At 44.9% G+C, this 22,581-nt stretch overlaps 1 protein-coding gene across 1 annotated transcript in view; it reads right to left on the bottom strand.

The window, feature by feature from the left end:
- Positions 1 to 6,962: 6,962 nt before the first annotated feature.
- The window catches only part of COMMD1 (copper metabolism domain containing 1), a 61,011-nt gene continuing 45,392 nt past the window's right edge, over positions 6,963 to 22,581 (bottom strand). The window contains exon 3 of the mRNA XM_059840951.1: positions 6,963 to 7,101. Coding sequence (XP_059696934.1) covers positions 6,994 to 7,101 — 108 coding nt within the window. The 3' untranslated portion in view covers positions 6,963 to 6,993. The remainder of the gene's footprint in view (positions 7,102 to 22,581) is intronic.

Raw genomic sequence — 22,581 nt, 5'->3', positions numbered from 1 at the left:
GAAATCCCCCTGACATGGATGTGCTCACTATAAATAAATAAAACTTCAGAAACCAGCAGAGATGAGATCTAGCCTTGTAAATCAGTAAACCACTGCCCCAAGTACAGAATCACTGCAGGTTTTGTGCCTGATCCTGTGCACATTTAACATCCCTCATGTAAATAGTCCTCTGGAGTTAATGGAGCTGTACTAATTTGGAATGGCTCAAGATTAAGCCGTTGGGGTTAAGCATTTCAGCCAGCTCTGATTGCAGCACGCTGCAGTTACAGGGCTGTTGGATGACTCAAAGGTGCTCCAGTGCTCTGGAATAAAAGCATCCACGGCCATTACACCATGTCTCCAGCAGCCCTGCAGTGCAGCCCAGGTACAGCACTGGAGGAATCCTGTCCTGCCCGGTGGGGAAGGGAGCAGACACTTTGCCCAGTGCTGCAATGTAAAGCTAATTTCTTTCTTTCCTTCTCCCTGGGTATGTACCAATGTTTTCCAGACACTATTTCACTACTGTTACACTGCTTGCAAGCATCTTAATTTAAATCCCATTATAGATGCACCAGGGCAAAATGATCTGTCCACAGCTGAAATAATAAACTGGAGTGAAAACATCCTTGGCCTGTGAAGAGGCTAGAACAAGCACTAACTGAAATGTATAAACTTACATAACATTATTTACAGAAAGGAACCCAATTGTCAAAGGCCCTAGGAGAGCTGGAACATGGGAATGTTTGTTCTCCTTGCAAAGAATAATTAATTATGCAAGTTTATAAATTCCAGTTGCTTTGCTTGCTCATCTCCTGATGTGCCTAAGGACTGCCTGGAAGGCATTTACAGTTCCCAGCCACTGGTTCTAGAGGCATTTTTTTAACCTTGTACTTCTGCATGCCATTGCCTCACAGGATCTTGGAGCAGGGATTTAACTCTACACACCTTGTTCCTCAGCCACAGAAAAATGCAGATTTGTTCTGAGGTTCTGCAGGAGTGAGTTTATTTTAGGAAGATGCCTGGAGGAGGCCACCTCATGTTTTTCAGAGGGCGGTGGGGTGGCTGCTGCATTCAGTGAGTGCAGGAAGAGCCCTGAGCCACATGTAGGTGGCTGGGATCAAGCAGACACCTCTCTCTCTCCTGGGCCACCCATCCACTCCTGAGGTGGCTTTGCTTATTTGTCCCTTTTGCTGCCAAGAGCAGAGACACCATGAAGGCTCTAATGCCCTCCGAGGTTTGATTTGCCAGGCAGAAAAAGTGCCACTAATTACTGAAATGCACTATATGGTTTCCCAGCAGTGCTGTGTTCAGCCAGGGCTGCCAACTGGCCAGAAAACTCAGGAAATGATTCCTGCCTCTTGCTGCCTCTCAGGCTCCTCTCAGAAACACCATGGATTTGGGGTTTGTGCTGTCATTGCTGTTTTTCTCCCATCCACTCCTGTAAAATGTCACTCCTCGAGGGTCTGAGGCACTTTCTGGCATCCAAAAATGCCATTTATGCAATTACCTGTTTTTATGTACTCTCCAATACCATCCCATTACAAGAGCTAATGGCTGAGTGCTGGAGTTCCAGTGCTGCTGGCCACTAAGGCAATTAAAATGCAAGTGCCAAGTCACCTATGTGCAGAGAAAAATAATAAAATAATAAACAGGAGAACATCTTTGGGGAAATCTTTCTTGTACCTCCTTGCTGACAGATGCCCTCTGACAGCTCTACATTTCAGGGACCTCCCATTGCTGCAACAACCCTGCAAGTGCCCCAGGGTCAAAGCCCCCAGGTGGAATCTCCACCCCTGACACGCCTTCAAACCTGTTTTCCAGCAAATTCTTGCACTGCAAGATCTGCCTTCGTACCACTAAAAGGAAGGAGGAAGGGCAAAGCATTTGGGGACTCGATCTTGGGGCTGGTCAGCCGCATCACAGCTGGAGGGAAGCTCCACAGCACCGCCCACAATTTTGTGCTTGGACAAGAAGCTCAGGTGATATCCCAAAATAACACCTCCAAAGTGGCACTGGCTGTTCAGAAGTGAGGCTGCAGCAGTGTCCCTCTTGCCACCTTTCCATGGGAGGTGACACACCGTGTCCTCTGGGACTTCTGTGGCCCTGGGAAATTACCCACAGGATTCACTCTACTGGGAAAAGACATCTTTGGTATTGTGTGTGCTTTTTGAGGAGAGGGGGCCTCTTCCACAGCTTTGGCAAAGATTGGCTGAACCAGTGTGAGCTGGATGAGTGGAAACAACTGGATTTTGGTGCACCGAGGGGAGGTGCACTGATGGTGACAGCTGCCTGTCCCCCTGTGCTGGCATCTGTACCCCCTCACAGCACAGTGAGGGAGACTCAGGAGCACAGCTCTAGCCTCCACATTGGATTAAATGACACACCCATCCACACTTCCCTGAAATCTGGGAATAATTTTTGAGGAGGATTTTAATAGGCCCAGCTTCAAGGCAAGGAGCCCTTGCCTGTTTTCCAGTCTCAAGCCACATGAAACACAACACATTAAAAAGTCATCAGTGGCTGCTGCTACAGGACCACTGCATTCCCCTTATTCAAAAGACTCCCTCTGTCCCCAGCACTGAGGACCTCTTAATAAATATTTGGAATGAATTAATAAAATGTTGAAACTGCCCAGAAGGAGAAGAAAACATTTCTGTGAACAATCTAAGGCCAGTGTGAGCCTTGGGGTAAAACTTCTCAGACACTTGCACACCTACAAATGGTCAGTAAATACTTAAATCAGGAAATCTCCTCAGAAAAATGGTGAGCAATTTGTTTTATCAATAGGTAGCAAAGAATTGACAGTCAGGAAAGAAAATCTCTCAAAATATCAATGAGTTTATTAAAAAGTCCAAGCACAGTAAAATGTGGAGATTATAGACTCCTGCGAAATCCTTCCCATTGTGTGGAACACAATGAGAGCATACACACTATTATTTACACTTGCAAAAGGGCCTGTAAGAAAAAAAAAAAAAAGAGACAAAGCAAGCTGAATAATCGGAAAGTAAATCAACACCAACATAAAATAAGTATATCATCATCTGCTGCTTTCCTTGGCCCAAGACGTTATGAAAACCAGCACTGGCTTGGCTTTGATTTGGAAAAACATGGTGTGCATAAGGCATTTTTGGGTTTTTTTTTTCCAGCTGTAGATATCCTAGAAGAACACTTTAAAATCTTAGCAGTTCTGGGCATATGCAGACCAAGAGAAGAGAAAATTGCAGTAAGAGTAATGGTCTTGCCAAGCAGAGAGCGAGTGCGGGGCTTGCCAGGGGCGCAATGTGAGGTTGAAGGTGGCAGCACTCAGACATTTCAGGCAGTTCCTGGATCATGAAGCGAGCGGCAGCCTGGAGGAACCCCCAGAAAACAAGGAGCGGCTGCAGGAATACCTGCAGAGCATTTCAGCAGAGCAAAACGCGACACAGAAAGGAAGCTGAAGGCTGCAACCGGAGCTCCGTGCGAGGCGGCGGGGCCGGGCCGGGCCGAACATCCCGTGTGGGCCGAGTCACCGGGAGCCAGCGGTGCCGGGGCTGCCTCTGCTCACCGCGCGCACAGCGGCCCCTGCCCTCCGCAGCTCTCGGCCGGGAAACGCCGGCCAAAGCGGGGCAGCAGCCAAGTGCCGCTGCCGCCGGGCTGCCCTGCCTCAGCGGCAGCCGCGGGGCCCGGCCCGGCCCTGCCTCAGCAGCAGCCGCGGGGCCCGGCCCGGCCCGGCCGCAGCCAGCACGGCGCAGCTGGATCAAACCCCAGTCCCCGGTGGGAACCAAGCCTGCCCCAGCCCCAGTGTCCCAGCACAGCCAAGAGCAGCGGTACCGCTGCGGGGACAGCTTCCTAAGCCTAAGGACACTGGAGCCTGGCAGGAGCTGTGTCCCTGCTCCGCCCTGGCTGCCTTTGAGGAGTGCCAAAGCCTCCCTCAGGTGGGATCCCCTCCTTCGGCCCTTCTTCCCGCTGCTTCTCCCTCCCTCCCTTTCCCCCTCTGGCCGTGCTGGGCTGCTCGTTCCTTGCTGTGAAGTGATGCCTGCCGGCTTCCCTGGAGGAAGGAAGAAGAGGAGGAGGTGACAGCCCTGGTGCCACACTGCTGGCCTGGCTTAGCACATGGGCACAGGAGCTGGGGCCATGGCAGGAACCACAGTGGTTTCCAAAGCTGGATGAGGCCCCAGTGGCCAAGAGGGCTGTGCTGGGATGTCTACTCAGCTGGATCCATGCAGGATTCCAGCGGCCACGTGTGGCCCCAGCCACTGCAGGAATTGTCTGGCCATGCATTCAAGGATGAGTCTGGTTTATATCTGGGCTTTGGGAAAGGATTTATGAAATCTCTCCTGAACAGGAGCTGTCATGTGCCAGCACCACAGAGATATTGAGCAGGACCACAGATAGCAAGTGACATCCCAACAGAAGCCATGGGTGCTTGTGCCCTTCACTCAAGGCAGCAAAGCAGAGTGGCACCGGAGGCCTTGTCCCCTCCAGATTCAGCCAGAAGCGGCCACCAGGCTCAGAACACTCTGCAGGCAGGGGCAGATGGATGTACACACAGAGAAACCACCTCAGCAGGAAGGCATGGCCCTGCCAAGGAGCCAGCCTGACCTGTGTCCCAGCAGCAGCTGAGGATTACAGCATCGGGAAGCACAGCATCCCCTTCCCTACCACATCAAACTTGGTGAAGCAGGAACAATTTTGCTGCCCTGTGACTACCAAGGACTGAGCAGTGTGGTCCTCAACAAACTCAGTGCTTTTTTTTCCTTTTTCTTTTTTTTGTTTTGCACAGTAGTTTAGAAAGATCCACCAAGAAGAAAATGAGGATGGTTAGGTATCCAGGGGAGGGAAGGTTAGGAAGAAAGAGAAGCATCCACCCATAAAAACATACCACTTCAGACCTCAACTAAGAAAGTATCCAATTATTTCTTAAATGTCCCCTAGACTTTTTGCCTCAGCTCCTTGCCTTGTTAGCCATTCCACATATTTATTATTCTTTGCATGAAATAATACTTCCTGACATCTGTTCCCAGTTTGTTTCTCTTTAATTTCCATTTATAGCACATTTTCCTATCCTCTGACCATGTTAAAATAAAACAATAAGTATGTTTGACACAGTGCAAGCTACTTAAGATCATGATCCTTCCCTGACCTTGATATTTTTTTAAAATATGTCCTAAAACACAGAAAGCACTTGAATGAACTTAGTTGAAAAAGGCAACACAAAGCTCAGAGAATCACAAAGCACTCATTTCACAGGGAGCAGCACGAGGAGCAGTTTGTGGTTTCAGCCCAGTTCCCCTCTGAAAAGGATCAGCTGAAGGCAGCTGGGGAAACAGAGGTGCTGGGGGCTCCATGAGATGAGAGGGTAGAACCAGGAGGCTGTAAGAGAAAAGGCAGCAGTGGGACAGGCATGGCAAAGGAAATGTTAATTCCCTGTGCAGGGACACAAATTTGCTGGAGGGATATTTCCCCTTCTGACCAGGCAGATGGGAAAAGGTGCCCTTCCCTTGCTCTGAAGAGGTTTTGTGTCCAAGTGCAATCTGGCAACTCCACAAGCAATAAATTCTCAAGGAGAAGTGATGAGGAGTGCTTTAGCTATGGCACGAGAACATTTCATGTTGTCATCTCTATATTGGTACAAGCCCTCAATGTAATTTTAGCTCAGGAGGAGGTTGCTTATGAAGCAAATATCAAGAAGCAATGTAGCCTCCAACCAAACTTGTGTACACACCTTCCAGTCAAGTGACAAAGCAAACCAGGAGCCAGGATTGTCACCTTTTTAAGGCCCACCAGGCAGCTCTGCTGGAAGGAGATCCTTCCATCCTGCTCTGTCCAAGTGCTGGCCTGCTCAGGCTCAGCTCCTGCTGAGCCAGTTCAGTGTGGTGGGGACACCCTGCTGTGACCAGGCTGGCAATGTCACAGCCCTGAAGGGAAACACTGGGAACTGGAAACCCTTCTGGGAGCCTCTGTCAGTGCAGGGGCAGCAGCTGCTCTGCAGCAGGTGTTCCAGCACAGATATGGGCACTGCAACAGCCAGGAGCCATCCAGGCAGTGCAGATCCTCAGCCCCTGACCAGCCTCTGGCAGATTTCTTCACTCACACAAGTGTTTTACTGATAAAGCCCCAGGCTGCCAAGGGCATTTTCCTTTACCCACATTCTGAGCTGAGCTGTATGCACTTACAAACCTTGGGTTCCATCTAAGGCGTTCTCAGGTCAAACCAAGCCATGAAAAGCAGGACTAAGAGCAGCCAAGTTCAGCTGTGCTCTGACAAAGCACTGGCCCCTCTGTGCCAGGGCTGCACCACTACGGCCCAGGAGCCAGAAGGTGATGAGGCTGGATGGTATTTGGGGAAGCACATCAGAGGTGGCTTTGAAGGCACCATCCAGCAAAGAGCTGGATCAGGTGCTCTGCACATGCAGGACTGCTCCTATTGGAAAACCAGGACCTCCCATTGCCCAGGAGATGTTCCCTTGATGGTCCCTTGGCTTCTGCAGCCAGCTTGGCCAGCCCTTGGGAACCACTGAATCCTCAGCAGCATGGAGCTCACAGGTACAGAGAGGTGTGCCTCTGCTCTCTGAACTCCCTGCATTTCATCTGCCTTCCTGGGCTTTAAGCAGACAGAGCTCACAGAGGTGGATTTGTCCTATGAAGTCCGTGATTTGGAAGCATAAACGTGAGTTCCCCCAAATCTGCCTGTTTCTTCTGCTCATTTCTCCTCTGCCACAACTGGCCAACTTACCTTTGCTGTTCATCCGGCCCAGCATCCACAGCACCTGGAAGACTCCAGAAGTGACTGAGGGGATAAAGAGAAAAGCTGTGCTACACCCCAAGGCCTGATTATGCAAAGCTTTGTGGAAACAGTGTTGCTGCGGCTTGGAAAACAGTTTGGGAGGAGGGGATGAGAAAGTTTCACAGTGTGATTTAGCCCATTCTTGGGGTTATAATCTGGATTTAACCAGCACCCCCTATTTTATGTGCTGAAATAAGATTTATGAAATGAAAGGGTCATTTTTTTGTAAGCTGCAATCTCTTTATTTGATTAAGTAGTCTGAGTCAACAAAGTCATACTCTCCTCTATTTCTGACAGTTTCTTCACCATCTGGCTCACCTTGGCCTCATCAAACTCCAGGTAGAGAAACTCCGATTCCTACAAAAGAATAGAGAACAATATTTGAGAAAAACAATTATGTTTGATCCCTGTGCAGAAGTGTGGTACGGAATTTGACAGCTTAACTCCCTTTCTCAATGGACTTTCTTGCATTTTCCTGTCTGATCAGGAGCACTAATTTGTATCACTGATAAAAATCCAGGTGGGATCTGCTTGAGGCAGATGTGTTTGCAGGAGACTGCATGAGAAAGTGTGAACAAAATCCTGGAGTATGTCTCAGAGCATTCCTTGATTAGGAAGCACTGGAAAAGTCAGATCTCAAGCAATCCATGAGTTAACCCCTGAGGCTCTGAGGAGAAGACAGACCCAGACCCTTGCTGAGTGAACCATTCTCCATGGACACCAGCAGACCCAGACAGCGTCAGCCCACCCTGAGCAACTGCTGCACACTGGGACTGCAGAGCCAGTGCCTCTTCAGCTCCTGCTGGATCTCCCCAGTTTTAGCATCCTTGCTTTTCCAGACCTGACTAGAAAAGTCCAGAGCAGGCTTTCACACAACAGCTCCTGCAGGAGGAGCAGCTTTTCTCACCACCCCAAAATAATCCCAGTATCTGTAACACATTTCAAGTCTCCTTTCACAGACAAGATCTGACAAGAGCTCTCTGTAACCTGACCTCCCATTGCTCCACGTGTGTTCCAGCCAGGGGCTGGTTTCTATTCTGACCTTTGGGAAAGGAGTGGCAGTGCCATGCTGTGCAGGGACCTGGTCCTCCACGGGATGACCTCCAAGGCCAAGCTCCTGGTGACTCCTCAGGCCTTCCACCACAACTCTGCACCCCGAGTCATGTGAGCCCATCCACAGATTTAATCAGGCCAGGGCTGCCCATGCAACCTTTGAGATCTGCTAAAGCTGATTTCATGGCTTAATCACAGAGGAATGTGAGTGGACAGGAGGAGATGGAAGCGCCTACTTCTGGAGATGTTTTTGCCTGAGCCTAAGATATAAGGAGGACTTTTTTTTTGTTCCCCTCTTCAGGTTTTGTCAGTCAAAAGGAATGTAAGTTGATCAAAACAAAACACTTTGATTACACAGAACTCTGATTACACAAAGACACTGCCACTTGGTACAAGCATAAGTGCACTCATTAAACATTCTTTTAGCTATAAAGCAGCTAAAACTCTCCCATGTGGGCTGGACAGTGTCTGGTTATCCACTCTCATGTGCACCAACCTAAAACCTGACCCAAGAGGGCTGTAAATCAGGCTGCTCAGAACTGAGCTTCAGTATTATTTAATGCTTTGTTAGTTTATCTCCCCCATGAAAAATGGAACAAAAAATAAGATGGAGCTGTGAAATACAGAAATCCTTATTCCTTCCCTAAGGCATCCTCCAGAAGCAGGACAAATGGTATCCCTGCTCATCCTCAGCAGGAAACAAGGCATCTCTTCTGATCCTTCCTACTCTGATCCTTCCTACAGCTAAAAAATAATTCAGCCCCCTTGGAGTTAAGCAAAACCAAAGCCAGTCACGGGCTCGAAGTCCTGAAGCCCAGCACTGCTGCCCGGGCTGGAACCTGGGCTTCAGCTTCAGGATGGGAGGCCGAGCTCGATGCCCAGAGGAAGGTGTGGGAAAGGGCCCCCATTTCCTGCAGCCGCCTTGGTTTTGTCCCTCCACACTTTCCCACCCCTCCTCCCCTTTCATTCTCGAGCCCGGGCTATAAAAAGGAGCTGCAAAACAAAACATCCAAGAAACACAAACTCCCCACAGCACTTGAATCGAGTTTTCTAGGAGCTGCAACAACAGAGTGCTGCAAAAATATTTATATGAGAGACTAAAAGAAGCACAACTTTTTCTGTCTCAGTAACTATACTTAAAAACCCCATGTATTTTTAGAAAACCAACACCCCCAAATTGAGAACTTAAAAAAGTTACGCTTGTTCTCTATTATATCAGTTTGGCCGGCTACTTAAAATGCTTTCTAGCAACTTTGATACATGTTATATTTTTAAGTTTTAGCCACTACATTGGAACAACAGAAAGGAAGCCCTCAGAACTCGCATATCATCGCATTCATATTCATTTCCTCTTGATTTGGAGGATCCTACAACAACATTCAGCATTTCAAAGCCACCAGCCAAGGCGCCAGACCCACTCTTAGAAGCTGTCTCAACTCGACACGGTGCTTGTAAGATCATTAGCGGGTCTTTGTAAAGGAATTATCCCAGCTTGAATTACCAGGAAAGCTCTTCAGACAGCGCGAAAGCATCAGCTTCGGGTGCCTGTGTGCAAACACAGCCAGCCAGCCGAGTGCTCCTGGACTTGGGCACTCACGCAGCTGCTTCCCGGAGCAGTGGGAGGATTGGAGGGGTTTGGGTCCGATCCTTTAGGGGCAGGCAGCGCAGCCATGTGCTCTGAAGAGCCTGCCAGTCAATGCAATCGCACTGCTCCGGAAGAGATCTTATTCTCTTATATTATTTAGGTTTTGCCTTAGAGTAGAATGTTTTAAAGATTGAGCTTCCCCTTGTATATGTAAAAACCCAATCTGTAATGCCACCAAACTTGTCTTCAAAACAGCCTGGTACCTTTCATTGTAATTAAGAACCTACATTCATTTTCAGCCTCCCCCCTTTTTTTTTTTTTTTTTTTTTTTTGATGAACAGAGCCAAAAAAAAAAAGAGTCAGAATTCCAATCAAAAAGTAGGAGAGTTCAGAAGTGCTGCCTTTTAGGACATTTTGGGCTTGGCTCGTACCCCAGCGCAGCGCTCCGGTTAAACCAGAGATGGGTTAGCACAGATGAATATCTGACCGTTCCCATTACCAGCAAATTAGGCTGAAACACCAAAGGCGGTGGGGGATAAATAAAACGAGGAGCTGGTCCCCAAGACATCACCGAGCCGGGACTCGGAGCCAGCACACAGCGAACGTGCCGGGGAATTCACAGCGCATCAGCTCCCCCAGCAACACCCACGGGCACAAACAAATGTCATTTTGTTCCAAGGCATCAATTAATCACAAAAGACAAAATACTCGTTTCAGAATAAATATACTGCTGATATCTTTTTGTCCAATTTTGCAAATAAGTGCTAAGAGATTGCTTCTCTGGAGTAAAAGAAAACACCTGCAGGGGCTTAGGTATAACCTGCTGTTGCCAAAAAGTCTGGTTCATCTGGTAATGTCAACTCTCCCACTTCCTCCAAATTTGCTAATTCCATGTAAGTACAATTCCAATAAAACACCTGTAGGGACTATACTGTAAATATTATCCCAAGTCATAAGTGTAATTATATTTCAGCAGGAAAATCAATCACAGAATCACAGGATGGCTTGGGTTGGAAGGGACCTTAAAGCTCATCCCTGGGCAGGGACACCTTCCACTAGATCAGGTTGCTTCAAGCCCCATCCAACCCGGCTTTGAACACTTCCAGGGATGGGGCATCCACAACTTCTCTGGGGAAACTGCCTCACCACCCTCAGTCAAGAACTTCTTCCCAACATTTACTTGAAACCAACTCTCTTTTAGTTTAAAACCATTCCTCTTGTCCTGTTACTCCATAACTGTGTCCAAAGTCCTTCTCCAGCTCTCTTGGAGCCCCCTTTAGATACAGGAAGGGGCTCTAAGGTCTCTCCAGAGTCTTCTCCATGCTGAACAACCCAAACTGTCTCAGCCTGGCTGAGGTGCTCCAGCCCTGGCAACATCTTCATCACTCTCCTTTGGACTCATCCCAGCAGGTCCATGAGGTTCACTGGTCAGTAATGGTCAGCTGTGAGCCTCCATCCTCATGGCTCTGCATCAGAGCAGGTTTTGCCTGAGCCAGTGCCTGCTCACAGGCTTGCATGGTGCACAAATGCAAATCTTAATTCAAAAAAAGAAAAAGAAAAAAAAAAAAATTGGGGGGGGGGGGGAGGGGATAGGAAAAAAAAAATCCAAATGCCCTCCCCAATACCAAAAAAAGTAAGAGAAAAGAAATTAAACTCCACACCCCCTGCCCCCCAAAATCTCAACATAACCAGAAATTCAAAATGGAAATTAGACACTTTTTAACAGTGCAAGAACACATTCTCCTTGGAAAAGGCACAACCAGAAGTCATTTTTGCAATGATGCTGCCAAGCTCTATCACAGAAGCCTTCCTTCACTGCAGACTATCCTTACTCATTACTGGGGGAATTCAGTACTGTGCTGCCCTGCAGAAAATAAACCCTGATAAATTCACCCCTGCACTATAAACTTGCTTCCAAACCTTTCTCTGGGTGGTCTCTCCCTGACACCTGGTGCTCACCATTCCCAGGTGACTCCCCAGGGCTGCCTGGGTCAGAAGGACCTGTCCTATCACATGTGCACAGCTCTCTCCCATCCCCTCTTCCACACAAACATCTGCTGCAGGAATGTCACAATACACAACATCCACCTTGCATGAATGGTCCAAAAAGAAGAAAAACCTTGGATTTTAGCTTGTATTTCCTTCTTCAAAAATCAGAGTAATAGGACATTAAACTGGGTAGTTCAACTGGGTGAATATTTAATGTCAGAAGTTTATGAGAGCAATTTCTTTTTGCCATTTAGAGTCTCATCATCTTAGAAACATCTGATAAGTGGTAAAAAGAAAATAAAACCACAAAAAGTTGCCTCAAACCAATGCAGAATGATGAAAGTGTGAGATGCTGCATTGATTCTTCTATCACATTGCATCAATCGTGATCCCACTGCAAACTTCTGGAGTTATTTTTATATTCATTAGTATTCTGCAGGATATACTGGGGCATATGACAATGACAGCAAAATCTAGATAATTCCACAAAAAATCCAATGGATTGCAATCCATTGATTTCACACTCCCACATTTCTGACAATACTAAGTTCATTATTTTAAATTCAATTTAGAGCTGTTTTTGCTAGATATCTACAATCATGCCCTTCAAAAACTCTAACGTAAAGTGCAATGCATTTCCCTAATACTGTATAAAATAAAGCACAAATACTTGTAACTGCGAGAGCCTTTTAATTCTCCATTATTTTGGTATTACATGAACCAGGAACTTCTTAAGCAAATTATTATTACATCCCCGTAAAAAAAAGTTAACTCGATTGCAGATTTTTAATACTTTTAATGTAACATCAAGCCTGTAATATCACAGATTAAGCAGATTAAGGATTGCAGAAAATGGAACAATTCCAAAGGATAAAAGTAGACCCCTGATACTGCATAGCAAATGTAATGGCATTCGTTTTACATTATCAGCCTCCTGAAAATATTCTACCTCATATTTTATATCCCACATGAAAAATGAACATTTATGGATGCAGCTTTAACCTGCTGCTCTGTGTGCCTTTTGGAGGTGCAGCTTTCTTTTCAGCAAGTGTTGAAGAAAAACAAAGCCAAACCATAATTTAAGTGTTATAACTAATTAGAAGATAGCATACTCTGTAGCTTTTATACATTTCATATTAAAGTGCTAACAAGAATAACATGATTCTTACTAATTAACAAGAAAAAAGGACAATACTTTTATGAAAGCCTCTTCTTATATGGCTCTGGTGATACTAACTTTCACTGGTTTCTGTAAACAGTCCAATTTATCTCTTTTTGACTTTTTAAAAAAATCACACTGTTCCTGATTTCTGAGCTTATGCATTCCCCACATCCCAGCCCAAGTGCCCTGCCCTGTGTGCTGCCCTTGCACAGACTCATCACTCCAGGGGTTTCTTATCCACTGTTTCCCCCCAAAACCTTCCATCACAGTGTGCAAATGCAGGCAATGAACAAGTGCTGGATGCCCAGCCCAGGTTTGGGATTAGTGATCCCTGATTTCTGTTCACTCAGTGCTCACCACAGCTCCCAGGTGTCAGGAGGACACTGCTCCTCCACTGTGGATGTCCCTCAGCCCCTTGGCTGATCAGGGGAGGCAAACATTCCAGTGCTGAGGGCAGCTTGCTGTGGTCAGAAAGCAAAGGCTGTAAAAGCCACAGTTCTGCTGGAACCAACACAATGCAGAAAAAAGGACCTGTTTATGCTGACAAAATGCAGATTTCATTCTCATTGATGGATGGCTCTTTGCAAGGTCATGCCTGTGACTTTTTGTGTGGCCTCACCTGATCGATTGCTGTTTGCTAAGCCTGCTCACCTGGTTCCTCCAACACCCTTTCACAACACCTTCAGCTACCTGAGGATCAGGCTACCCCACAAAATCTGCTGCAGTCACAGGAGCTTCAGAGAACAGAAAACCCTTTATGGCTCTCCCTCACTGAAGAGTGGTGGATGTTTGACTCTGTATAATGCTGCATCTGCACTCTGGAACAAGCTCAGCTTAGGCTAAATCCTCTTGGAATTGAGCTGTTGGACAAAAACTCTACCTTGAGGGGTTCAGAGTATCTTACATTTTTAAGGCAATTCTTTTTCATGAGGGCATCAAGAGGCACCTTCCTGACCTTGAGCTTACTATTTCCAAGGTTTGGTTTTTTACCTCAAAACCACCCCCCACCCACATCATTGCAGCACTTCCTATTAAAAAAAAAAAAAAAGAAAAAGAAAAAGGTATTTAAGAAGAAACCTCCAAAGTATTTTTTTCCCCTCATAGTCTTGATCTTGGATATGTGCAAAGCAGTTTGGGGAAGGATCCAGCCTGGCATGGGAAATACTGACCATGTAGGCAGGTCATAGCTGCAGTGCAGGCCACTAAACACAGAGCTGGGTAATCCCAGGAAAAGACACTGCCAGAACTTCTTCCTTCTGAGATAGGAATGGAATTGAGACAAGGGAACAGAAAGTGTTGTGATCTAACTCCTGATGCAGGAATGAAAAGTGAAACCTCTCTGTATCTGAACAGTTTCTAAAAAATAATGCAAAAGCACACACTCCTCTGACTCCTCTCTGCCCCTCCAGACACTGTCAAAAGAAAGTCAAAGAAAGCACACCAAATGTTTCCATTTGAATTCCAGCATCTTTGAAAGCACAGCTGAGCTCCAGCTCTTTCAAACCCTAAAACAGTGCTTGTGGAATGTTTAATCTTTAACAGGAGCGTTTTTTACTCTGCTGCTTGACTGGCTTGAGGTAAATAGGTGTGATGGCATACCAAATAAATCAATTAACCTGCTTAGGCTAATGACACTGCCTGGGAGACCCGGTATGCAACCCTGGCTGGGTCTTGAGCCAGCTGCTATTTCAACAAAGGTGTAAGCAGAACTAAAATCATTAACTAAGAAATGCATGAAGAGGTTTTAAAAGGAAAAAAACCAAAACAAAACCAGTGATATCTGCAAGCTTCATCAAACTGTGCACCGAAGTACATAAAGCCAGCATTAAAAAAAATTAAATTACCTTTGTATCACTGTGAGATTTGAAACAAAACACGTATTAAAAAACTAAATTTAAAATAAAAACTTTATATAACTACAAAGAATATATACATATGTAGTTTATACAGTTATATATATTACATGGAAAACTATATAAAAACTATTTAAACCCTCCATTTCTGGCAGGGCATCAGGCTCTCTCACAAAGGTATCAGTGATGAGAAAGCTCCATCATCACTTATTCAAGCCCTGCCTGCTGTGTCAGCTCTCCACTAACAGAGTCTCTCAGTGGAACCACTGCAAGGTGAGGTGCTCTCCTTTCAGAGTCCTCTGCAGGGGACCTTAAAGGGTAAATGCCCTTCCTCTCTTATGATCTACATTTTTCTACCTTGTTTGACAGCTGTCCTTGTTTTCTTGCACCGTATTTTGTTTGCTTGGTGTTTTAAGGCTGCTCATGGAGCTGAAATATCAGTCTACAGCTTTCCCTAGATATGTTTTATGTCCCAATAACCAGGCTAGCCTTTGTTTTTTTAGTCTTGTAGCAATTAATTGCACTGTGAAATTAGTCTAAGAACAAGAGTCCTTACTGATGCATCTTCTGCTTTTACACGAAACCCAGCTTTTCTAGTGAGAACATTCTTTAGATCTGGAATTAATTTTCATTAAATTTACATCCATCTACCTATTATGTAATATGGGAATCATTCAGCATGGCAAAAAAATTAAAATCAAACATCACTCATTACCATACCTCCCCACACACACTTTCTCAGAGTAAAGTTTCAACTACTTTATGTTATTATTTAGCATTTTTTAAATGTTTCAGGAAGTACCCTATCACAGCATCAAACCCTCCCTGCCACTGGGGCATGTTTTTGTAACAGGGTATCCCCAAGACCAGGAACTTGGTTAACTCCTAAGGACACAAGGAAATTTCTGTGCTTTTAATGTAACTTTTTATTCAATCAAATCAGTGTCAACCACATTCCTCTCTGTTACTGCAATGAACAATACCAGGAAAACAGGAATGAACTCAGTGGGTAAGAATTACTTTTATACCAAACCAATCAACACAGTTAAAATAACCTGCATTTAGAAATAATCCCTCAGTTAAAGAATGCACTAAAAACCTGAGCAGAGAATTCCTGACCTTTAGGAGGCTGTGTGAATTGGGATTCTGGCATATTTTGGCTGAGAGTACTGCTGGCTTGCAGGGTGAATAATTTGGTTAGCAGCCCCAAAAGAGATCACTCTTGCTCCTCCACAGCTCTTTCATGTTTATGTGTTACATAAATGACTCAGGAATCCATTAATGTCCTGCTCAAATACAAAAGCTGAGTAGAAATGAATATCCTCTTCCAAGCCAAATCATTCTATGGTTCTGTAATATTGGGATATTAGGACACAAGACAGATGATGGACTTTGGACCTAGTTAGCACAATGGATTTGGTAACAGGATGCCTTGGCAATAGCAAACAGAACTTTGAGGATTAAATCAAGATTGCAGGAAGATTCAATCAGACTGATTTACCAGAAAAAGAAAATGACATCAAGACTTCTGAAAGCAAGAGATGTTTAAAATGGATAAATTTGTTTATGTGATGATTAACCCAATCATTGCAGTAAAACATTACTAGCCTTCCTAAAATACTATATAAGCATTTGTACTTCACAATAAATTCAGATTCTCTGACCATCACACCGAGTCCCTGTCTCTCTCTTCATCACCAATACTGTAACCTTAAAACAATTTCTTTTCCGTGAGAGCAGACAATGCTGGCTCCTGCTGATGGCAAAGGCCAGAGGATCTTGGCTTTTCCTCTCCAATCAGTCTTCAGTCAAGGCCATAACTGGCTTTCTCAGAGAAGAAACCAAAGATTAGAAATACTCTGAAACAGCATTTTGAAGTAAGATATGTTTAAAGCCCTCCTTTCTGCTCCTTTCTGAACCCTGCACATTTGCCCTGTGGCCTGAAAGGCACCTGGATTGCCTGAAACAAGAGCACATGAGGGGTAGGTGGCTCCTGTTGCTGAAATGCTTCTACACCCAGAGCTGAACTAAAAGTACAAAGGTGTTTATTTTGGTTTTGCAAGTAGTGAGTCAAGGCCATGCAAACCCTCCTCTGATTTATGTGTCTTAATGGCAACAGGTAATGCTCTCAAAAAGCCCCATTTCAAAAAGTCCCTATGTTCTTCACCTAAGCTCTGGTATCAGCATGACCCAGCTACAGCAAATATGGTTTGTGCCCACAAAATGGCATTTTTCAGAAATTATTTTTGAAAGGCAGCTGTTTGAGCCCTTCTCTCCCGGCCCTGCTCACAGCAAGCAGCAATGCCAAGCATCTGTTTGCTCCAGGGCATTTTACCACCAGAGAAGGGAGAGACAAGGCTGGCACAACAGACAGGCACACACACCACCAGCAGCATCCCCACCTCCTCCCAGAAACATTAACCCTCTGTCCCTGGCACACTGATCCCACACATCTGGAATTACAAGCAAATACACCTTGAAATGGATGATGAAAAGTCACTGGCATTTGGGCAGAACTGCTCATCTAAACATAAACAGGGTACCAAAGGCTTGCAAATATGCCTGCAGTCCAGCATGCATTCAGCTGGGCTTTCCTTCTTAAAATATTTAACAAGACAAAGCAGTCAGACCAAACAGGCTTTTTATTTTTGCTGCTTTTATGGCATTTATCCATAACCTTTCTGATGATCTGAAAATAGAATTTATCAGGACAAAAGAATCTCAGAGTTATGTGGCCACTGCAAACATGTCTCCTCAGTGGGACCAAAATAACTATATTTGTTTATTTTCTGCAGTTTGAGTGTGTGAACTTACAAGGAGACAAAAAAGCCAAATAAAAAAAAAACCAGTCTAAATAATTTTAGGATTTTTTTTCCTCATTACTTTTAGAATGCAAACTGCTGCCTTTCAATTCACCATGAGAAACCTCCCACAGCAAAGGGGGCAGCCACGTGTTCAGAGTCCAGCCTGGTTTACAGCCCCTCCAGCACTGCTGCTCTTGCTGTTCCACAGCCCAGGAACAGGCATCACACCCAGATTTATCAGCACAACAGCAGCTCCTGCTCAGTGTGGTGCAAAGGCCACTGAAAATACTGAGAATCTCTGCACTGACCTCAGTGACCTTCAGATCAAATGCACAGAAATATCAGCATTATGTGCCAGCAGGGAGACACCAGAGGAATACTGTTCTCTTCTTAAAATATAGGAAAAGCTCCAGATTTGCATTTTTCTTTGCCTTCTTTTTTTTTTTTTTTTAACCACAGAACATGTCCTTGGTATTATTTGCTGCATAATACATAACTCCTTTTTCTTTTTTTCAGCCTCTTTTCTTGTGTAAGGTGAAAAGCAAAGGCTCACAGTGAAAGCTGAAGCTGGAGGTGCAACCCTGAAGGGACAGGCGTGGGAGGACATTTCTGCCTGAGCAGAATCTCACTGCAGCCAAGGGACTGCCTGCTCTGCCCACACAGCTCTCCTTGCCTCAGTTAAAATTACAACTTTGTTTTATTCAATCTGTGATTTCACAATTCTTTCTAGAAATGAATGTGGGCAATAGAATACCAGCTCTGCACTACACTCAACGTCACACCTGGATTAATCTCTTTAAAGGTCTCATCAGGACAGGTCAGGACACCAATTCTCAATATGATCCCCAAACCAGCTTGGCCACAAGGATTGTTTTAAGGTTGGAAATTCATAGTCCTCTTGACAGGCATCATATTTGAACCATATTTTTTTCCAGAAAGATGAAAGGTTTGAAGAGAAGTTATCTCATTTTGGTTGACCTCCCATTCTCAATTCAAGGGCAAGTGGTACTGAGGTAGAAATCATTTCCATAACTGAGTCGCACAGCAGTCATTTAACAATTAATAAGCAATCCACTCAGCATATGAAAACTGAATAGGAAAATAAACACATGAGAATCAAAGATACCTCTGCAAAGAAAGGCTTCAGCTCTTGCACATCAGATTTTTAATTAGTTGTCTCTTTCTTTTTCTCATCGTGAACAAGGGGAGAAGAAGGCAATAAAAGACCTTAACCACTTCTCCTGAGGAAAATGGAGATGATGTGAATGGCTCATTTAGCTTTCTGTGCCTTTGAAGCAGAGAAGTCTCCTTGTTTTTTTATTCTCCAGAACAGCAGTTTTATTCTCTGTGTATTTCTTTATTCTCCACCTGTCTTTTTGGGCCTGCACCCAGAGTTTGGACACCAGCCTCCAGCAGAGTGGGTACGTGTCTCCTCATGGTAAATCTGCAGTGCCACAGCCTGCTTCTCCTGCATCAGGAAAATGTCCCATTTGTGACTGGCTCCCCTTGGCAGATGTAAGGTCACTGCTCTTGCAGTGGGACTGTGAGAAATAGAATGTATTTCACCTCCTCCCCGTTCCTGGGATCAGTCTAAAGATTTCCTTCCGGGAGACCAACCTAAGCACCAAGGACTTTGCCTTGTGGGCCTCATGCTGGCCTGGCCACAAGGACACAAGGACACTACTCCTGTCTTCAGCACCACCCCCCTTCTCTCTGCAGCTCTTGAGTGGGAGAAGAAGTCACGTAGCAGCTCTCAGATAAAAGAAAACAGAATGCTGCTGTGATTTCAGGCAGGGAGATGAGATGGAGAACAGCATCACACAACTGAGAGGCACCTCTCCTAAAGAAGCAGGGAAGGGCAGGATGATGTGCAATGCCAGATGCTGTTGCCTAGTTTTGGATGGCTGTCCTGAAGTGGAACCATAGTAAAATTTGTGAGTGGACCTGTGTCTCTAAAATCCATGTGCTTCTCTTTTCAAGCATCAAAACACTGCACAGGATTTTTAATCCTGCCAAGCCTAGGGGTTTGTACCAATGGCTGCTCTTCCTGCTACCCTCTTGACCAAAAAGTGCTAACAAAGCCAGGACAACTGTGCAGCATTGTGATAAAAATACCTGGTTTTGGTTTAAATATCTTGCTTTTCAAACCCCCTGCCTCCTGGGAAGCTAAGCCCTTACCTGTGAAAGGGCTGGGAGGTAGTGGAAACTGTATGGAAAGATTTGGATTATTTTGAGGGCTAGTAGGAAAAAAGGGGTCTGCATATAAAGGCAAAAATGACAGTGAGAACAGGGAATGTCTGTCTGCCTTTCCTGCCTGCCTGCAGGATTTTCATGTCTCTCCTAACCCTGCTAATGCCTGTTACATCTTTCCATGCCTATTACATTTTTCTTTAAGGTTAGGAGACAGGTGTTAGCACATATTTTGCAGCAGCAATAAATAATTCAATTCTCAGGTTTATTTCCTCCCATTCTTTAAGCTTGCTTTGATCTGACCCCCTGCTGAACGCCTAACAGGGATTTTCACTGACCAGCCAACCCTTGCACCCCTGCTTTTCCCTTCCTTCTCAAGCCTTTACAACACACACAGAGCTCAGTGGGGTTTACAAAACCCAAATGACTGCTTCTGCAAAAGCATCATTTCATCTCCCTTTGGAGTCTTTTTTAAAAAAAATCACACATTAATTAGCAAAGCTGGGTTCAGGTCATGTAAACTGTTGCCTGTATCCACCACAGAACTGTTGGGATTAAATTCCCAGAGCCTGCCAAGGCATCTGCAGGGAGAGCAGAGCCCAGGACGCTGTGCAGGCACAGCACCCTCGGGACCTGCCTGCTCCATGCCTGAGGCAAAGCCAGAAGTGGAGTTTCATTTTCAGAAGGGCCAAACCTGCTCAGAAATTGAAAAAAAAGTTTGATAAACAGCTATAAGGTTCAAGGAAAAAAGGTGGCATGCTGGGTTCCCTGCATTCACTCTGCTCTGCTGTAGGCTTGGTAATATAGTGGATATTATAAAATGTGCCTTAATTTCCTCGGAGAAAAAGATTATCCTGAGATAAAGAGTTCTGGGAAGCAGCTTTACATTTGGAATGGCCTTTCATCCCAGAAGCCCAATTAACATTTCTGGAAACAAGCTGTAGAAATGTAAAGACATTTCTAAAATATCAGCCTGAGTTATGAAAAAGGTATTGGTATTATGGTGCTCCTGAAATAATCAGGGAGAGAATTTGGCATTTCTGACCTCCTTTGATTGGATCCCCAATAAACAAATTCTTGAAGAGAACTCAGCATTACCATTTTATGGGTTTGTGCTACTTCCGTATGCAGCCACTTAACAAAGGACTGTAATTAAATGCTGATGAAATACCTTAAATTGACATTACAGACCTCAGCTGCTCATTTCAAACCAATGCAGTGGCAGTGTTTGGTTGTGGTTTGGGATTTTTGTGGTTGTGTGACAGCAGAGCAGGGGAGGCACCACGAGCATCCCCTGCACCTAAAAAGCAACAAAAAAATAAGAACTTTCAAACCAGTAACTTCCACTATACTTTTGAAGAAAGCCAGGCAGTCAAAAAAGAAATCTAATACATTTTGTGTGTGCTATAAAACCAGAACAACACACCCTGGCTGAAAAACATCCCAGAGGTGCTTTCCAGAAGGAACACTGAATCCACTCTCGGAATCCTGTGCTACTGAAAAGGGATTATTAAAATTTTCAGGCTGAATTTGAAACAATAAAATAGGGACAGACAACATCAGATTTGGATTTCTGTTTCTTAACCGCACTGTGTTTTTCTTATCACACAATCTTCCCAAGAGCTGATCCAAGCGGCGTGCAGTCACAGACCTCGGGCTGGAAAGAGTCAGGGGTCGATCCCCAGCAGCAACTTCAGGGATGCACCTGCAGTTCAGACAGTGAGGGGCCCTACACCACTTGCCCTCACATGGAAAACCAAGTAGGGATGAGAATGGAACTGCCTGTGAACCACCTGAGAGGAGTCATGAGGGATTTCCCTCGCTGGAACCTCACCCAGAGGTTATCCCAGGAGGATAATGCACTCCCCTCCCTCCACTGTCCCCCAGCACTGCTCTTCAAGAATGCATCTAATGAAATTTCCATCACAAAATCTCCAAGAAAGCCAAAGTCTTCCAGAACAGGGGACTAATTTTAGCGCTCCCACTGCAGATGAGCTTTAAAAACATGAAGTGGTCCTTGCACTGCATCTCTGCAGAGGAATTAAGAAGGAGGCAAGAAGGTCACTGGCCATGTAAAAAAAACCCACTCCAGACAATATTTTTCATCTGGACCAGACCTCTAATGCAATCCCTTTTTTCTTGCTAGTTTTTGGTTGCCTTGGATTCTGTGCCTCAAAATGGTCATGAATAGAAAATGATAAGGAAATACATCTCCACTCACTCCCACCACACATTACACTTCCTTTGTGAGCAAAACTACCAGGACTTGTTCAAAGTGTGGAAAAGCATATTTTTAACTGCTACTAAAGATACAGTGAGTCATTAATGATCTGGGTGCCAGGAGACCGTGATTTGTGAAGTCACTGCTGCTCATTATTTCCAGAAAACAATCAGTCAAAATGAAAAACGAAGCTCTAGAGCTTCCAGGAACTGGGTGCTGTTCTTTGGATCATTCAGGAACATTCAACAGGAAAATGAAGATGTAACAGCTGTCTGGACCATCCCCTCACCCCTTTAAAATGGGTATAATAACTTGAGATAAGCTCATCTGTAAAGGACAATAAAAATAAGAGATCCCTTTCAGGAGCTGTGGATGGGGAGGATGGAGAGATAGAAATGCTCAAAAACTATTCTTATTTACTGACCTGGATGCATTAAACTCCAAGCAACCTACTTTTTATTTTTAAACAAGAGTCTTAAGCATATAAAAATAATAGCCCGGGAAGGATACTCATGCTGGAAATAAGTTGAAATAACAAAACCCACAGTGGTTAGAATTAGACTTTCAAAAGACGACACATTGAATAGAGACTGTATGATCAGAAACAGAACATTTGAAGACATTTTCTTTTCATTAAAAAATGAATCATCATACTTTCCTCCAGCTAACACCCATTTATCTAACAATAATGAGGGGCTGGCATTTGATGTTTTATTTGATGTCTACAGATTCACCCACCAGAACATAACTACTGCAGGAGCAAAAAGAGCCTGGCACCTAGGTCTGAAGCACCAGTAGCACTGTGTAAAGTTCTTTAGTCTCAGAATAGCCACACCCATATGGGCAGATGCACTCAGCTCAATGAGATTTATTGCTATGAGATAAAATGGCCAGAAAAGCAGCTTTCCTAATTTTTTGTCTTAGGTAAAAGCTCTAATCACTGCCCTCTTAGTTTTCAGCTATGAAGGGGAAACCAGAAT

Source organism: Haemorhous mexicanus, chromosome 3 (genome assembly GCF_027477595.1).
Source record: "Haemorhous mexicanus isolate bHaeMex1 chromosome 3, bHaeMex1.pri, whole genome shotgun sequence".
In the NCBI taxonomy this organism is placed as follows: Eukaryota; Metazoa; Chordata; class Aves; order Passeriformes; family Fringillidae; genus Haemorhous; species Haemorhous mexicanus.
Note: the sequence above shows the minus strand (reverse complement) of the source record. Positions and strands in the feature narration are given on the sequence as shown.